We start from the raw sequence: 19839 nt of genomic DNA on the forward strand, positions 1-19839 counted from the left end.
AATCTGTGAACTAAGGTGTGGGTTTATTAGGTTATGTTGTGGGGATGGGTGTTCATACTGGAGTGCAAAATTAAAACCAAGATGGACAAGAAAAGTTCAAAGCCATCGGGTCCTCAGTTTAGGAAAAGGAGAAAAGAAGAGGAGGAGAAACAAGCAAAAGATACATCACAGCGACGCGACGAAGGCTTTCCCAATTCAAAGGCTGCTCGAAATGCGGCCTTTATTTCCCTGAATTTGAAGGATGTGGCGCTGTAGACTTCATGGCCCAACATATCCCAGACTTCATAGCGCGGCGGTGGGTTTGGATAATTTTGCCGAACAAAATGGTGGAAGCGGAGCGGCTGAAGAGTAAACTTTTAAAAGTACAGAATATTATGTAACATATATGCAAATGTTTAGTAACAAAAAACATTAAAACATTACTGTTGGCCTGTCAGCAAAGTTATGTGACATTAGTGATGTTTGTACTAACTTGGTTTAAAAGTCTTTACTTTAAAATATACGCCGTTCAGTAGTCGAACTTAATCTTACAGAGAATGTGATGATTTTATGGATAATTAAAGTCAGTCATATATCCACAAACACAACAAGCTGAAAGTCAGTGATGCTGCTCGGTTTGCAGTCCTGAATATGACGGCACAAGCAGGATTCACTGCACTGTTAATGTTAGCTATGTTATATTGCTGCCTCTGTTCGGTGGTGTCGAGCCAAACGGACTTTAACGTGTGTTTGAACGAGCTGATGGTTCACTCGTTAAGCTGAAAGAAAGATGCTTTAATCACAGGAGTCACACATGTGTCCACTGTACCAACTGGGAACTCTTCTTGTTTAGCACTCGTAATAACACAAACACTAAATCCTCCTTCTCTTGTGCTGTTTTGTAGCAGTGTGTACACCTGAGACTGTCACCTGTCTGTCTGTCCTGCACTCTCTCTCTGTTTCTTTCTCTCTGATTGTGGAATAAAAGTATGAACATGTATTTATAAGTTACACTTGTGTTTGAATCCTGCAGCTTATCACACATTTGATTTCCATGTGTGACAACTGCAAGTGTCCAGAGTGAGGACAGACTGAGGGACCCACTGCTGCACATCATCTGTGAGGCTTTGCACCCCTGATGATCCACCAGGACAAACTCAGCAGTGTGTGAGGAAGAGGAGGAGGAAGAGCCAGCAGCAGCTGACAGATGGAGAGAATAGACAGACTGTTCCCTGTTTGTGAAGGACTGCTAGGAAAGTTTAACATAACTAATTGTCTGTCCTGAATCAGTCTTATTAGGTAATGTTCAGATAATTTGATCATCCCAGTGTTTTCAGTGTGGGAGAAAGTACTCAGGGCCTTCAAGTTACACACTATGAAAGGCAGCAACAAGTTTAATATTCAGAAACCTAAAGTATGTATCAGCAGCAGAATGGAGCTAAAAATAAATGTTTGTTTCAGTTCTATGAAGCTTTGAGTATTTTGGATTAGTAGCACTGCTGTGTTTGTTGCATCATATTGCTGTAATTGTTTATATGCTTTATATATTCTGAGGTAAGTTGATCTATAGTGTTACATCATATTCTATAAGGATGTTATGTGTTTGTACAGTAGCGGTTTTAGATACGGGCGACACGGGCGGTTGCCCGGGGCAGCATCGTATTGGGGGGGCGGCATCACGGGCACCGGCACAAAAAAACAAACAAAAAAAATGCATCATGCCAGCGCATATTGGGAATGTCACAGGCACCGATCGGTTTTCTATCGCCCATTTGCTGGGAGTAAGGGCGCCCTCCGTTTGCGAGGTGCGCCTGCTGCTTGCGGCACAGGGAGGAGAGGGCGGGGCAGCGGGGGATTCTCTGGCTGGCTGGAGCAGCATCTAATAACCAACTCGCAAAATAAAACAAAATAAAAACAAACCACAACACGAAAACACCGGACATTATGATACAGACTTATAATTTGCACCGATGTTTTTCTATACACGAAAAGTGAGCGCGAGAGCCCTCGGTGCGCCTGCTGCTGAAGTCAAAGTAAACTTTATTGTCATCTCCGCTTCATACAGTCCAGTATATAGAGAGACGAGACGACGAGGCTCCAGTTACAGCAGTGCAAGTATACCAACAATAAACATTTAAGAGTAAAAAAATAAATATACACTTTAGGACTCGGGGTAAAGGGATCAATAATAATTTAAAATATATATTTTATATTTTGTTGATTTAAAGTCTCGACACAACCCGTTTTTAAAGTTTAAAAAAAGAGAAAGAAGAGGAGTGTAGCATCTTCCACGGTCGCTAGAGGCCGGGGACTGAGCCTGCCTATTTGCCTGACGCACTGTCAACTTTACGCAATAATGCGAGAGGTGGAATTGCTTGCTTGTTTATTAAAGTGCTTGAAAAGTTTAAAGAGCAATGCGATCGGCTCGCGATTCAAACTCTTAAAACATCACAGGCTCTAATGCAACAAGGGGAAACTCGTTGGCTGCGGTCAACAAAAACTACAGCTACCCAGCCCTCTCTGTCAAAATCAAACCAGTGAGACAGACTGACAACGCCCTCTTAATGTCACCGCTAGCACCCACGTGACTCCCGTTACACATCACCATAGCAACCAAACAAATGAAAACCCAGTGATCATTAAAATTCAGTACATTTAATTATGGCTCCTACAAGGAGAAACGAGCAAAAGATACAGGTAAGCAGATGTGTCGTTGGATAATGGCAGGTCATGTATCCCAAAACATTAAGAATCAGAATACTTTCTTAATCCCGAAGGAAATTATGTGGGTTACAGTTCCTCCAAGAAGAAATGGTAAAAATAGTAACAGTAACAGTAACTAAACTCCAAACAATATATACAATAATATAATATTAATTAGTCAGTGTCAATTGTTGATTTGTCCTGTTCTCATTGTATGACGAATTATGATGTCTGTTTAGTAGCAGTTTCCATACAATGCATACTCTCTCTCTTCGTGTGTGTGTGTGTGTGTGTGTGTGTGTGGGGGGGGGGGGGGGGGGGGGTGTTCGCCCAGGGCTCCAAACAGGCTAGGACCGCCACTGTGTTTGTATACTTTCTGCCCAGTTTGACCCATTTAGCACAAGTCAGCCTGTTTAAGGCTCTGATATCTATTCTGTATGACTTAAAGCAGTTATGATGTCGTATGATCGTATGATTTTCTCACCCAATAAAGGAATATTTAATATATCAGTCTACTCTTCATATATCAGAAACAGTTATCACAGCTCGTACATTTTCTTTTTGCACATATATGTAAGCATTGAGACAAATTTAGTAATGCCAACAAATTAAATGAACAATATTTGTCTCTTACATATGATACATCTATACGTATTTATACACTGTAAAAGATTCTTGTCTTTGAGTGAAGATTTAAGGTGATGGGAAATATAAATAACTGAAACTTGAATCTTTACTGAAGCTCAGTATTTGACACAGAGTTCACTCACATGTGCTGTACCAGTGTACCTGCACATGTGATGTGACAATAAGATAAGATGAGATAAGATAACCTTTATTAGTCCCACACGTGGGAAATTTGTTTTGTCACAGCAGGAAGTGGACAGTGCAAAAGTTACGAAGCAAAAATTAGAATAAAATAAAATAAGAATAAATAGCCTACAGTACACAAGTGTACAGAATAGAATAAAATAAAACACTATATACAGTAGAATAAAATAGAATAAAATATACAATAAGATAAAAACAGAATTCAAATGCCATATACAACTGAGTAAAAATACAACGATGCCAGAAAAGATTATTGCACATTAGTGTTATTGCACATTTGTGGGTTTGTGTGTTTGATCAGTTAAAGTCTTTGTTGTAGAGTCTGACAGCAGTGGGGAGGAAAGACCTGCGAAATCTCTCCGTCCCACACCGTGGGTGCCGCAGTCTCCCACTGAAGGAGCTGCTCAGTGCTGTCAGAGTCTCCTGCATGGGGTGGGAGATGTTGTCCAACAGGGATGACAGCTTCGCCGCCATTCTCCTGTCACTCACCACCTCCACTGGGTCCAGAGGGCATCCTAGAACAGAGCTGGCCCTTCTGATCAGCCTGTTCAGTCTCTTCCTGTCCCCAGCAGAGATGCTGCCCCCCCAGCAGACCACACCATAAAAGATGGCTGAGGCCACCACAGAGTCATAGAAGGTCTTCAGGAGTGGGCCCTCCACTCCAAACGACCTGAGTCTCCGCAGCAGGTACAGTCTGCTCTGCCCTTTCCTGTAGAGCACGTCTGAGTTATGAGTCCAGTCCAGTTTATTGTTCAGATGAACACCAAGGTACCTGTAGCTGTCCACAACCTCGATGTCCATACCTTGGATGTTCAGTGGTTGCAGTGGAGGATGTTTGTGCCTGCGGAAGTCTACCACCAGCTCCTTGGTTTTACAAATAAAAGTGAATTGTTCAGGTGAATTGGTCAAGTTCACTGCTGTAATAACTAATAATGATTAATATAATAACTATAATATTGGCCATATTATATTTACACTGACTTTAGTCTCATGAATAACATAATTGTTATTTACTAGCTAATCTTAAATGACTGTTCAGTACAGAAATGAAGCCCAACAATCATGTTTTACAGTCCTGTGGTTTCAGCCTCAGATACTTATTAAATCACACAAAGCTCGTGTAGAAACAAACAAACAAATGAACAAAATATGTTCTCCTTTATTTCTGTCAAAAAAAGCTGTATGAAACGTCTTGATGCATTCTCAATCATCCAGGAAAGTAAATCTCCAAAAGTTGAATCTGTTCATCTGGACGTAGCGTTCCTCCCTTCACCTCCCTAACCTGCAGTCAGCTGAGACTGAAGAAGTCACTTGGATGAGTGACGAAACGTTTCTCCCACAAAACGCTACGTCCAGATGAACAGATTCAACTTTTGGAGCTGTATGAAACGTTTCCAGCGGTTGGTATCGTGGTTGCTAGGCAACCTAGGCAGACCATCCCATTTCCAGCACTTCCGGCCTTAGCGGTCTTTGAGTACGCGGCACTTGTGGACCATTAAGGCTGCCTACTTTAAGGCTGCAGAACCTGAATTGGGATACAGCCTAAGGCTGTTCCAATTCTCAGCACCGATCCTCTCTTTCACTGAGTCCTTTGCAAATCTCCTTCCCACGATGACGTTTCCATCGAGGCCAAGAAAAAAGAGTTTAGGAAAAGGAGATAGGCGCTAATTTCGATATTACACCCCACGTGGTTACGTTATGCAGCTGAGTCACGTGACCGCACTGTAACAAATCGCCACAGAGCCAGGAAAAGGGGGCGGAGAAAGTGTGTGTGCAGGAGAGGAATCGAGCAGAGAGAGCTGCTTTTTCATGAAACGGGAGTAAAGTAGTGAACTTACAGGAACATATACCACTACCAACGTTTGGATCGATATCTGCATCGATCTGCACACCCTTGTCTCCTTGATCGTAGCCGAGATCAGCGTGAACCACGTGGGTCTCTGCTCCCTGATCTGTTTCTTAAGACTTCCAGCTTCATCACGGAGTTTCTCTCGGTTTGTGGGCTCATCTAAAGGTAAGCACCGAGCTAACTTTAATGTGGGTTCAGTTTATGTTGAGTTTATCTCTGTTGAGAATAATAGATTGCTTGGTATACACTGGAGTTAGACAGACTGTAGAGTTTGTGATTGTCTGCAACATTATAATCTGGCGGTTGCTAGAGGGTAAGAATACAAACAGAAAAATAGTCTTTGAATATGAACAAAGGGTGCAGGGCAGGAGAAGAGCCAACCTCCAGGACAGGAAGCCACAGGTACAAGCGTGGGGGAGGACAATCAGCCTTTAGAATAGAGATTGAAAATGTGACGTCATTGAGGGGTAAAACCGCAAAGGATTCTGGGAACTCGTGGCAAGAGGTACTAGCGGGCACAGGCTTTCAATTGAAATCAGTTACACAGTGATAAAAAGACACAAAAAATGGCAAGAAGCTGTTGTATTATTAACTGCACAAGCCGGGCGAACGACAGCCGCGTGAAGCCGACGGGAAATGCGATTGGTTTTTATCGGATTCCGGCGTGGAAAAGAAATTGTCCAAGCCATGTCTCTGAAGTCACGAAGAGGCGACGGATGGCCTGGATTGCCGCTATCAGAAGACCTAATATAACGTTGGAATACACTCCAGCTCACGTTAGTCTGCTCCAAGCGTTTCCACAAAGCTTAGTGTTTTGTAGTAGTTAATACGTCTTATATGGCGCTGAAAACATATACTTTTATTCACAGGATATAGATTTTTGTATCACTAATTGCCCAGTGCGATTACAGCATACAATATTATTGTCACTGCTACATTTCTGTAATGCGTACCAGATATTCTTTTCACTACTAATTAATTACCGTTGAGCTCAAAGGTTATATTAATAAACGGTTACCGAATATGTATTTATGAAGACGATTTGTGAGACTGGTAAACTTACCTTTGTTCGTACGATGGTCTTGTGTTCTACACGGTGCATTTCAAGGTCCTGTACCCATCCGTCGGTAAACTGTACCTGGGCTTGTTGCAGTGACCTGAAGTTACTAAAAACTTCATGAGTGTATGCACTCACTCCAAGAACCGTATAATTATAAATCTGAGCGTGGTGAAAGTTGGGCAGCACGCTGACGTCTTTTGTCCACTCTGTGTGCTCGTAAGGGTCTGACCCTTTCACTCCTTTCATTTTTTCCAAGTACCTTTTCTTTGCCTTTTCGTGGAGTCTGTCTTTATACGGACCGGCATTGTTCTCCTTCGTTTTGTACATAGCTTTTTTGGTGAGGAAAGAAAAACCAAGAAGGTACTGGAACCGGAGAATAAATGTTTTGCGGTGCTGCAAATGCTTGCATTTAATGCGGTAATTTGAATGTTTTTCCACGAGTTCCCGGCATGCATTGCGCGAAAGTCACGTGGTCTGTCAATCTCTATTGGACTTCATAGGATAATCTCCAGATGCATCTGTATTTTATTTACTTCCAGCGCAAATACAGAAGTCACAGTCAAGCTAGCCGCCCCGCCAGCCGCACCTAAAATGTGGTTGCACTACTCTTACGCATATTACGGTACGGATGAAGACCGGCTTAGAAATGTGGTCTTTTGTGTCCTGACACTATTTTACTCCAATATCCACTCCCAGTTTTGGTTCATCTCCACTTTTCACCCCATGATCCACAACCAAAATTACTGTTCGACTCAGAGAAAATTGACAATAAAATTCACCCAATATGCAGTACTGTACTGTTAATATCTTCATTTTTGACCTCAGATTACAGGAAAACTGTAAGAGGTGACACAGATATTTCACTGGATTCTGACTCTGGGTGACCCCCACTCTTCACCCTGTGATCCACAGCCAAATTTACTGTACATATATGTATTTACATATATATATATGTATGTATGTATATGTATATGTATGTGTGTGTGTGTGTCTGTGTCCCAGGTGAGTAACAGGAGGAGAAGAGTCTGGTAGAGCAGCAGAGGAACAATTTCAGCCATTTGGACTCAGCTCAGCCACTACATTGGAAACAATGACTTCAACACAGAAGGTGAGAAAAATATCACAGTTACAATGTTATTGAAACTGTGTGCACAGCTGGTGTGTTTTTAAAAACATGTTAACAGCAGCTTTATCTTTTACATCCTGGGCTCATCCATATATACAGAATCTACATTCAAATCAGAAACCACAGAAGTTACAAGAAAATACAAAGATCATATTTTATAAGCACACATTGAAACAACAATATCATCAGTTTAACCTTTAATTTCGTAAAAGATTTTCGGAAAAGATTTTCTTCATTGATCAATATTTCTTCAATAATGTCATTTTAATTATACCTCTCATTGTGTCACATCATTGTAATGTGATACTGCCACCAGAAGGTGGTGGAAACACACCAACAATGTTTTTGTTGACATGTTGAATTCCACTGATGGAGGGAGTTTCAGTTTGTTCCACGACTGCATTTCACTCACTGCCTCCGGGGGTGTCTGTAGCTCAGGTGGCAGAGCAGGTCAACAACTAATCAGAAGGTTGTTGGTTCTATCCCAGGCTGCCTCCTATATGCCAAATATCCTTGGGCAAGATACTAACCCCATGTTTGCCTACTGGTGGTGGCGCCAGTGTCCGGCAGCCTTGCCTCTGTCAGTGCGCCCCAGGGCAGCTGTGGCTACAATGTAGCTTGCCATTGCCAGTGTGTGAATGTGTGTGTGAATGACTGAATGTAGTGTAAAGCGCTTTGGGGTCCTTAGGGACTGAGTAAAGCGCTATACAAATGCAGGCCATTTACCATTTGTATCTCTGTCACTGCAGGATCAACATGGAGCGAGAAGTCAGCGCTCTCAGGAGGCTGACAAACCTCACAGAAGAAAGGGAGAGAAAACTTACAGCTGTGACTTGTGTGGAAAGTCTTTTACCGAGGCTGGAAGCTTAAAAAGACACCAACTCATCCACAGTGGAGTTAAACCTTACAGCTGTGACTTGTGTGGAAAGTCTTTTACCGAGGCTGGAAGCTTAAAAAAACACCAACTCATCCACAGTGGAGTTAAACCTTACAGCTGTGACTTGTGTGGAAAGTCTTTTACCGAGGGTGGAAACTTAAAAAAACACCAACTCATCCACAGTGGAGTTAAACCTTACAGCTGTGATGAGTGTGGGAAGGATTTTACCCGGACTGGACACTTAAAAAGTCACCAACTCATCCACAGTGGAGTTAAACCTTACAGCTGTGACTTGTGTGGAAAGTCTTTTACCGAGGCTGGAAGCTTAAAAAAACACCAACTCATCCACAGTGGAGTTAAACCTTACAGCTGTGAGTTGTGTGGAAAGTCTTTTACCGAGGGTGGAAACTTAAAAAAACACCAACTCATCCACAGTGGAGTTAAACCTTACAGCTGTGAGTTGTGTGGAAAGTCTTTTACCGAGGGTGGAAACTTAAAAAAACACCATATCATCCACAGTGGATTTAAAGCACACAGCTGTGAGTTGTGTGGTAAAGCTTTTGCTCAAAATAGCAGCTTACAGAGGCATCTAGTTACCCACTCTGGAATTAAGGTGTACAGCTGCGACTTTTGTGGAAAAAGTTTCAGCGACAAACACTACCGAAATATTCATCTGCGGATTCGCACTGGAATTGATGTTTCCTGCTGTGATCAGTGTGGGAAACTGTTTACAACAGGTGCACAGTTAAAAATACACATGTTTAGCCACACTGAGGAGAGACCTTATAAATGTGACCTGTGTGAGAAGACTTTTAAAGCTCCAAATCAGCTGAAAAAACACCAACAGATCCACACCAGAAAGTAACTCTAGAAGTGCAGTTACTGTGAGGATGTATTTATTTTTATCTTGTAATTTTAACCTGATTGTTTGGAACAAGTCTGATCAGTAAACTTTTGGAGTTATACTGAATGAACTGTTTGGAAAAATGAAGAAGTAACCTGAGTGTTATAATATAAACAGTAAAATTTAATTGGACATTGGCAGAGATGCTTTTTATTTCAGGATAAAAACGTTGAAGGAATTCCCTGATTTGCAATGTCTTTGTTTAGAAGCGGAGCGACGCAGATGGATCCATTTCTCAACCCTGTCGTCACTGTGGTGGTGGGAAAGAGTTTCTCTTTGACCTTTGTGGAAAAACCTTCAATCATGAACGGGACCTAAAACCACATCAACGTAGACACACTGGAGACAAAATGAACTACTGCAAAGAATGTGGGAGAGGCTTCCACACACCAAGTACATTAAAAATACATGACCTCTTCCACAGTGTGGTCAAAAAGCACATCTGTGACCAGTGTGGGTCATCCTTCACCACTGCACGTGAGCTTAAAGAAAAAGCATAAGAGAATCCACACAGAAGAGACACCATACAAGTGCAGACACTGTGACAAAAGTTTCTCACAATCAGGTCATCGTAACAAACATGAACATACACACATGGAAGTGAACGTCAGCTGTGACCAGTGTGACAAGAGCTTCAGGAATCTCAGTTCATACTCCGAACACAAACGATTCCACGCTGTAAATTAACTGTTTCACTGTTACCAATGTGCAAAAACATTCACTTCATTATCTGCTCTGTGCAAACATCAGCCTGATCATGCAGGACTGAAATCACTGGATCACAATGAATCTAAAGAGAGAGAAAGATCCTCTTCTGGTTTCAGGGTCAGACTTAAAAACCTTGAGATCAGGCTCCACAGAGTTCAGATGGAATCTCCTGTAAAGAGTGTCAGCTGATGTCACACTTGGATCTGATGAGGTAGCTCTGATTTCTGGAGCTGCAGTGAATAATCCTGAATGTTACATTTAGGAAGCTGCATGTATAGATATGCATATCAAGTTTATGTTTTTTCCTTTGAGGGATTTTAATTCTCTAAAATGTTATCCCTGTTACATTTTAGTCTTTGTTTCCTTAGGACACAGTAGTGTTTAGTAGTTGTACTTGTTACTGTATTATTAAAGTTATAGGAATGTCTTTTTTACCAAATCAATCATGTATCAAAATTGCAGATATGGATTATATATTTCAATTTCTTTCATTTGTACTTTCTTAGTGTTTCCAAAATTAACTTCTTTTTTTAATGTATTCATTTTATGTGTTACCTCAGTTAAATTGCAATTCTTCATTCATATTTAATGTTTTGCTGTTGTAAAATCTTCTCTTAAATCCTTTTCTCCCAAAACTGCAAATATTTTCACAGCAGTTGCTGTTAAAACCTCCAAAATGAACTAAATCTGTCCACCAGCTTTGAAACAACACCTGCTGTGACTTTATGTCCAGAAAAAAGAAACTCAAGCTAAACTGGTTTTGGGCTGTACTTCCATGTAATACCAGTTTGTACCAGAAGATGAAGCAGTGAGTCAGTGTAACCTTTATTTAATTAGGCAATAAACACAATCTTATTCACAGTGGCAGCAAAGAAATGTAGAAAGATAAAAACAGCAGCACACATCAGGACCATTTTAAAGATCACAGGTGACTTTTACTTAATTCAAATTCTGTTAAACCTCTATTTTTTGTTCCTCCTTTCACTTTAGTGTATTTAGTCCTTGAAGTACGGTGGCCCTGAAGTGCAAACCACAAAAACAAATCACAAAACGCACAACAAATTGAAAAGCGCAAAAACAAATTCACTTAATGCAAAAACAAATTGAAAAGCGCAAAAACAAATCACAAAACGCAAAAACAAAAACCAAACCGGAAGAGGTAGGTACCAATGCTGCAACAACAGGCATCACTGATTGGATGATGGATCCGGTAGCCTTTTGAACCGGAAGTTGTTCTGCCGAACGTGGTTATGAGAAAGAGCAGTCAACGGCTGTATCCCAATTCAGGGTCTGCAGCCTTAAAGTACGCAGCCTCAACGATCCTCAAGGGCCGCGTACTTAAAAACGCTAAGGCCGGAAGCGCGAGGCTTGTGAAATGGGACGGTCTAGCCTCCGTCGCGCTGCCCAGGTTGCCTAGCAACCATAACACCAACCGCTGGAAACGTTTCATACAGCTTTGACGGAAATGAAGGAGAACATATTTTGTTCGTGTGTTTGTTTCTACACGAGCTTTGTGTGATTTAATACGTATCTGAGGCTGAGACCACAGGACTGTAAAACATGATTGTTGGCCTTCATATCTGTACTGAACAGTCATTTAAGATTAGCTAGTAAATAACAATTAGCTAATGTTGTTCATGAGACTAAAGTCAGTGTAAATATGATATGGCCAATATCATAGTTATTATATTAATCATAAGTTATTACAGCAGTGAGTTTGAACTCTCAAATCAAATCACTTCTATTGTCACATCACATGTGCAGGTACACTGGTACAGCACATGTGAGTGAAATTCATGTGAGTGAACTCTGTGTCTAATACTGAGCTTCAGTAAAGATTCAAGTTGCAGTTATTTATATGTCCTATCACCTTAAATCTTCACTCAAAGACAAGTATCTCTGACAGTGTATATGTAGATGTATTATATATGAGAGACAAATATTGTCCGTGTAATATGTTGGCATTACTAAATTTGGCTCAATGCTTACATATATGTGTAAAAAGAAAATGTACAAGCTGTGAAAACTGTCTGATAGAATGAAGAGTAGACTGATATATTAAATATTCCTTTATTGGGTGAGAAAATCAGACCATGTCATAACTGCTTTAAGTCATACAGAATAGATATCAGAGCCTTAAACAGGCTGACTTCTGCTAAATGGGTCAAACTGGGCAGAAAGTATCCAAACACATAACATCCTTATAGAATATGATGTAACACTATAGATCAACTTACCTCAGAATATATAAAGCATATAAACAATTACAGCAATATGATGCAACAAACACAGCAGTGCTACTAATCCAAAATACTCAAAGCTTCATAGAACTGAAACAAACATTTATTTTTAGCTCCATTCTGCTGCTGATACATACTTTAGGTTTCTGAATATTAAACTTGTTGCTGCCTTTCATAGTGTGTAACTTGAAGGCCCTGAGTACTTTCTCCCACACTGAAAACACTGGGATGATCAAATTATCTGAACATTACCTAATAAGACTGATTCAGGACAGACAATTAGTTATGTTAAACTTTCCTAGCAGTCCTTCACAAACAGGGAACAGTCTGTCTATTCTCTCCATCTGTCAGCTGCTGCTGGCTCTTCCTCCTCCTCTTCCTCACACACTGCTGAGTTTGTCCTGGTGGATCATCAGGGGTGCAAAGCCTCACAGATGATGTGCAGCAGTGGGTCCCTCAGTCTGTCCTCACTCTGGACACTTGCAGTTGTCACACATGGAAATCAAATGTGTGATAAGCTGCAGGATTCAAACACAAGTGTAACTTATAAATACATGTTCATACTTTTATTCCACAATCAGAGAGAAAGAAACAGAGAGAGAGTGCAGGACAGACAGACAGGTGACAGTCTCAGGTGTACACACTGCTACAAAACAGCACAAGAGAAGGAGGATTTAGTGTTTGTGTTATTACGAGTGCTAAACAAGAAGAGTTCCCAGTTGGTACAGTGGACACGTGTGACTCCTGTGATTAAAGCATCTTTCTTTCAGCTTAACGAGTGAACCGTCAGCTCGTTCAAACACACGTTAAAGTCCGTTTGGCTTGACACCACCGAACAGAGGCAGCAATATAACATAGCTAACATTAACAGTGCAGTGAATCCTGCTTGTGCCGTCATATTCAGGACTGCAAACCGAGCAGCATCACTGACTTTCAGCTTGTTGTGGATATATGACTGACTTTAATTATCCATAAAATCATCACATTCTCTGTAAGATTAAGGTCAACTATTGTATTATTATATTTTAAATGCTTTAAAACAAAGTAAACGCTGAAAGTACAAACATCGCTAATGGCAAATAACTTTGCCGACATGTGGCCAACAGTAATGTTTTAATGTTCCTCATTATTAAACATTTGCACATAAAAAAGTGACATCATATTCAGTACTTACGTTTAACAGTTTACTCTTCGGCCGCTACGCTTCTGCCGTCTGCGGCAAAATTATCCACAGTGACTGCCGCGCTATAAATTGTGGGATATGTTGGGCCACGAAGTCTACACCGCCACAGCCTTAAAATTCAGTGAAATGAAGGCCGAATTTGAGGGCCGCATTTCGAGCAGCCTTTGAATTGGGACAGCCTTCGGCGCGCCGCTGTGACGTAATCGGCCTTGAAATGCAGCCTTTAAGGCTGCAGACCCTGAATTGGGATACAGCCAACATGTTTTGTCCAAGTTGTGGAAAAAAGTTGGTAGAGCAGTCACCAAACTTCCGAACAGAACAACTTCCGGTTCAAAAGGCTACCGGATCCATCATCCAATCAGTGATGCCTGTTGTTGCAGCATTGGTACCTACCTCTTCCGGTTTTGTTTTTGTTTTTGCGCTTTTCAATTTGTTTTTGCGTTAAGTGATTTGTTGTTGCGCTTTTCAATTTGTTTTTGCGTTAAGTGATTTGTTGTTGCGCTTTTCAATTTGTTTTTGCGTTAAGTGATTTGTTTTTGCGCTTTTCAATTTGTTTTTGCGTTAAGTGATTTGTTGTTGCGCTTTTCAATTTGTTTTTGCGTTAAGTGATTTGTTTTTGCGCTTTTCAATTTGTTTTTGCGCTTTTCAATTTGTTTTTGCGTTAAGTGAATTTGTTTTTGCGCTTTTCAATTTGTTTTTGCGCTTTTCAATTTGTTTTTGCGCTTTTCAATTGTTGTGCGTTTTGTGATCCACATGTTTGCAGCTGTTTTCTTGTTGATTTGAAGTTTGTATCATGAAATCCTGATAATGTTAAAGTGTTAGTTATATTTGATGAAGTCTGTGTAGAGTTTATCTTATTAAACAGTTTGGTGTGAAAAATAAAGAAATGGTCTCAGAACAAGTAGTTTGAGCCATGATTTCAGATTCAAACTAATTTAACTGTTTTCAGTGGTACATGTGGAGGTTTATCAGAGGAGGAGACTTGGCTGTTCTCCACTCACACTGAACAAGGATCCTGCAGCTCATTAAAAACTCTAAAATGATCTTCAAGGATAATATGTTTGATTTTTCTTAAAAAAGTGCTGTTGGCATGAAGTTTTCAGACAGTGTGTTTAAGAGCCATTGTGGTTAACATCTCACACATTCCAATAAAGCAGATGTTCCTGCATTGCAACAGCGGTTTGCAGTTGCCTATACCACAGGTTAAAACACTCTACTGATCCCTGATGGGAGAATCATCACTTCTGCCAACAAAGAATAGAATAGAATAGCTTTTTATTGTCACTGTTACAAGAACAGTGAAAGGCAGTTTGGCATCTCTCCATATGTGTGGAGTACACAATAGCGAATGTATTTACACAATAACAGACAAATTTACATTTACACAAGAAAAGATATGTACAAGTTATACATACACCTGCAAACATACACGCACATACATACGTATATGTATATATACATATTTGCATCCGTACATGCGTACACACACATATGTCCACATACACACTTACGTCTGTATACATACACATACATGCCATCTAACTAGCAGGTGCATTGAGAGGTGCAGTGTGATCAGTGATATTGCACATTGAGTGTGTGTGTGTGTGTGTGTGTGGGGGGGGGGGGGTGCTGTTGGAACTATACTGAATAATGTTATAATAAATACAGTTTAAAGAGGTAAGGGTGTTGGTTGCATTGAAATATAAACAGAAATACGATTTATAAATAAGGTGTAATGTCCATGAGTGTTGGCAGTGCAGTTATCCTCCAATCAGGGTGGAGGTAGGGCATGTTTGACAGCCTGTGGGTAAAAACTTCTGTTGAGTCTGTTTGTCTTTGACCTGATGGACCTGTAGCGTTTACCAGAGGGAAGGGGGGGAAAAGTGAGTGTCCAGGGTGCGAGGGGTCTTTGATGATGATGCTGGCTTTCTGCTGAAGTCTGCCAGTATAGATGTCTCTGAGGGGGGTTAGTGAAGTGCCAATTGCCCGCTCTGCTGCCCTCACCACCCGCTGCAGTTTCCTCTTGTCCTCCGCGGTGCAGCAGTTGAACCAGAGCGTGCAGCAGTAAGTCAGAAGGCTCTCAATGGTGGAGCGGTAGAAGTTTACGAGCAGTCTTTGGGGTAATTGGGCCTGATGTAGTTTCCTGAGGAAGTACAGCCTTTGTTGTGCTTTCCCTACCTGGTGGGAGATGTTTGTGGACCAGGTAAGGTCGGCTGAGATGTGGACTCCGAGGAACTTAAAGCTTTCTACCCTTTCTACCTCCTCCCCATCAATGTAGAGGGTAGAGTGCTCAGATCGCTTCGTTCTTCTGAAGTCGATTACCATCTCCTTGGTCTTGGCTGTGTTCAGATGCAGGTTGTTGTCGTCACACCATTGCTTCAGATGCTGAACGTCCTCTCTGTAGGCTGGTGGATGTTTGTTTACAGTCTGATGATGGGACATCATGCTCTGCATCTTCAAAGTTTGTCTCTTGATTATTATTCATACACAGTAATGTGACGTATGTTCATATCTAGTATACCTGGACCAACCTGGTGGTCCAGGTATACTAGATGGAGGCTGTTTGAGTCTGAATGTTGGATGTTGTGTATCTCGTGTTCTCTGGGCTTTGTTGTCCTCAGTCTTTTTGCAGGATCAGAAAACAAAACCAGGAGGATGCCACCTTTGGTCTTGTGATGAAGCAAAGCTCAGTAAGAAGTGTGATTAAATGGTGCCCACATGTGTGCTGCTGAGAAGAATGTACAGGGGTGAAATGTATATTTTGCATCTTCTATGCTTACAGATATGTTTTTCTTGACAGAGGCTCTGCAGAGGTTAGACAAAGCATAGAAAATTACAATTCTGATTTTCATCAGAGGCTGCAGATAAACCATACACAGCTAAAATACAAATACTTGTGAGTTTTAGAATTGAATGTTCCTGATACATGCACATGTTGTACACAGTATGTGCTTTACATTTTACTGTGATTTACTGGGATATTTGTTGCCTGATGTTCAGCAGGAATGGAAATGGAATCAAAGGGAGATGTTTTTATTGTTTTTGTAATGACATGACCAAATCTTCAATATTATTTATTTGCTTGGTTATTTTAGGAGTGTTTCTGAGTGAGGGAGAGAGGAGTCATCATCTAGGTAAAGTGACGTGGATCAGGGGAAAAACTTGTCTCCGCTTTCAAAGGAGATACTCTTAGAGAGAGACGATCCGAGTCATCCTTAAATGATAGTGCTTTTAAATACACAAACATTTTAAATGAACATCCAACTTTGACTGTAATACAATTAAATCTTTGCATGTGTGTTTCCAAACTCTCAGATGGGCAGGATATCAATCTTGGACTGTCTAACCTGCAGGAGAAGCACTGAATGATCACCACACATGAGCATGTTCCTGCAACATTCAGCAGCTCTGCTTTTGGTAAGTAGAGTTACCTAAACACATGCCATCCATTTCTAACAGCCTGGTTACTTCCTGTCAGTTATCTTAGAAATCATGTGGTCACCTGACCTAACACTGTTTCTTCTTGTTTGCCTTAATGTTGAAGTGTCAGATGTCAAACAGCTGGAGAGGAAACTAGACCAGTGTATTGGGATGTTTCACAAACATGTGCCAGATGCTGTTCCTGTCTTTCATGGTGACATCACCAGAGACAGCCCCGCCCACCTCAGGACCTCGTCATTGATCACGATGATTATAATGATGACAGCGAGCGGAACTAAGACTGTAAAAATCCACGACCAAAATGTTTAGATGCTTTCTAATTATTGATGTATACTGAGAGCCTCTTTCTGTGTTTTGTCTGTTTTGTTTGGGTTCTTTTTTTTTTTTTACCTCATTTGTTACTAACAAAGGTCACCAAACTCACAAAGTTTACACTCTGTATGTGTTTTCATCTTTACCAGCCACACTCTAACTGCAATTGAGAAAGCAAACCCTTGAAATCGTAATTTTTCTCTTTTTGTAGTTGATGATAATTCAGTGAATATACTGCGCTGCTTCCTTTTATTGCGTCACACATTGCTTTAAGTTTTCCGTGTCCAGTTGTTTTTTACTGCTGTTTGAATTCTCTGCATGTTTGACCTTGTAGACTGTTTAATGGACTGCTTGTCTTCCTGTTTGTAACCGCCGCCTGTTTTTGACTAAAGATTTGGATTTCTGACTTTAACACAGCCTCTGCGTGTCCTCCCTTTGTGTCCTCTTCCTCTGTGAATGTGTTGCATGTGTCACAGATTCATTTTATTAACAGCTTTCCCACAGTCAGTTGCATCAGCATTCATTCACAGCACATTTCAGAAGGATTCAGATTAATACAGTGATCTTACAGTCAGAATTATCCTGACAGACTGCCACTGTAAATTATCTTTCATCAGGTCAATTTTAAAGTTCAGTATTTCAAAGCAGGCGTTATGAAGAATCATACTGGCATCAGGACTGTAACAATAAGATAAGATAAGATAAGATGGCCTTTATTAGTCCCACAGGTGGGAAATTTGTTTTGTTACAGCAAAAGTGCAAAGTTATGTAGCAGAAATTAGAAAACACTGGAATGCAATAAAATACAATAAAATAAAATAAAATACTATATACAATAGAATAAAATAGAATAGAATAATATATACAATAGAATAAAATAGAAATACAAATACTATATACAACTGAGTAGGAAAATACAAAAACACAACTTCGTCAGAAGAAGAATTGCACGTATAGCAGTCTTATTGCACATGTGTGGGTTTGTGTGTTTGATCAGCTGCAAAAGTCTTTATTGTAGAGTCTGACAGCAGTGGGGAGGAAAGACCTGCGAAATCTCTCCGTCCCACACCGTGGGTGCCGCAGTCTCCCACTGAAGGAGCTGCTCAGTACTGTCACAGTCTCATGCATGGGGTGGGAGATGTTGTCCAACAGGGATGACAGCTTAGCCACCATTCTCCTGTCAATGGTGTACTTACAAAGTTTTTTAATTATGCTAGAATATTGGAAGACAATAAACTTTTAGTGTTTTCTGCATATTAATTATACTGAAATAGAGATGGTGACCATAACTGTACAGAAGCACTAAACAACTGACAATCTAACAAACATTATTGGCCTGAGCCGTCATGCACAGTGAGTCTGATCCTGTGCTGTGAGAGTCTGACAAGCATGTTTCTGGTCAGTTTGGAAGAAATAATATCACAATGTTGATCTTTTGTTCAATATTCCTTCTCTTTTAGAACATAAACTGTGATCAAAGCTACTTATGTTCACAGCATGTAATAATACTGACAGTCCAGGGCATTGTGGTCTGTTGAGCTAGGGTTAGGGTTAGCAATTCAGACATATGTAATCAATATTACTCTTGCTGGAACAAACGCCTAGGAATTTGTATTATAATTCATGAAATATTCAAATTCAGTATCAGTCATTTTATATTATAACCACGTATCCACCCAGGCTCATGGTGGGGCAGGGCTCTGTCCTGGGATGCTTGAGTGAAAGGTAATGTACACCCTGACCAGGTATCCAGTCTGTCACAGTTGTTTTCAATATTTGGTTCTAAAATATGAGTGAAAACAAAAATCCAACTAGGATTCTTGCGTATGATGGATGAAGTCTGTCTTTGACTGCTGATCCATCAAACCCCCAGCAGGTGAACCTTATCATGACATAAGACAGTAACAATGTAAAAAATTTAACAGCTACAGTCTAAATTTAAAGTGCATTCTAAACTCCTCTTCAATAAATTATTTGGATGTGCAGTGAGTCATTCAGGACTGTAAAACGTGAACTACAGAACCCAGAGTCTTCATCATTAAATCTCTGGTTGCTTCATTTTTCTATCCTATATCAGATACTTTAAAGGTTTTAGTAAAGTTGCATTCTCATGATGAGGCAAAGTGCTTTATGTGTGTGTGCGTGTGTGTCATGAACGGCTGTAAAAGCCCTTTAATTAAAGAACAAAGCGGGGTTTGAGTTCGAGTTACGGCAGACTGTGGCTACTTCTAAATGGAACGCAGCCTTCCTACGGCGGACAGCTAATAACAGGAATCGGGCGCGCGGTCCACCCGAGGCCACAGCAACCACCATAGCAACCGCCTAGCATGTCTTTAAAAACATATTCTTTATTCATAACTACTAATCATTTCACGTTTTTGATAAAGTGTGAAAGTGTTACAGCTGCAGAGAGCTATGGCGGTATCTTTGGAAGCTGTTTGCATAGCTAATAATATACGATGTAACCATGGAGACAGTCAGTCACGTGAGCTAGCGGTGCACGTTTACTACAGTGAATAAGGTGATTGTGTGCACAGCGTCCACACGCTGCACAGGGTAAAGACATTACTTCAATATTGTTTTATATTTATATATATTTGCCTTCTGTTGATCATCACCTCAGGTT

General features: G+C 40.6%; 1 protein-coding gene, 1 long non-coding RNA gene and 1 pseudogene across 2 annotated transcripts; all 3 read left to right on the plus strand.

Annotated features, from left to right (window-relative positions):
- Nucleotides 1-8366: 8366 nt before the first annotated feature.
- Nucleotides 8367-9776, plus strand: LOC109201374 (zinc finger protein 2 homolog; the record flags this gene model as incomplete). Its single annotated transcript, XM_019357045.2, has 1 exon — nt 8367-9776. A coding segment is annotated over one exon (924 nt), but the record flags the coding sequence as incomplete, so codon positions are not given.
- Nucleotides 9777-9778: 2 nt separating this feature from the next.
- LOC112846316 (zinc finger protein 85-like) overlaps nt 9779-19839 on the plus strand; it is a 241768-nt pseudogene continuing 231707 nt past the window's right edge.
- On the plus strand, nt 15724-16871 carry LOC112846352 (uncharacterized). The gene is made up of 3 exons (XR_003219287.1): nt 15724-16214; nt 16556-16594; nt 16776-16871. It is a non-coding gene; the product is annotated as an uncharacterized LOC112846352 (long non-coding RNA).

The sequence above is a fragment of the Oreochromis niloticus genome, linkage group LG3 (genome assembly GCF_001858045.2).
Source record: "Oreochromis niloticus isolate F11D_XX linkage group LG3, O_niloticus_UMD_NMBU, whole genome shotgun sequence".
NCBI classification, from domain to species: domain Eukaryota; kingdom Metazoa; phylum Chordata; class Actinopteri; order Cichliformes; family Cichlidae; genus Oreochromis; species Oreochromis niloticus.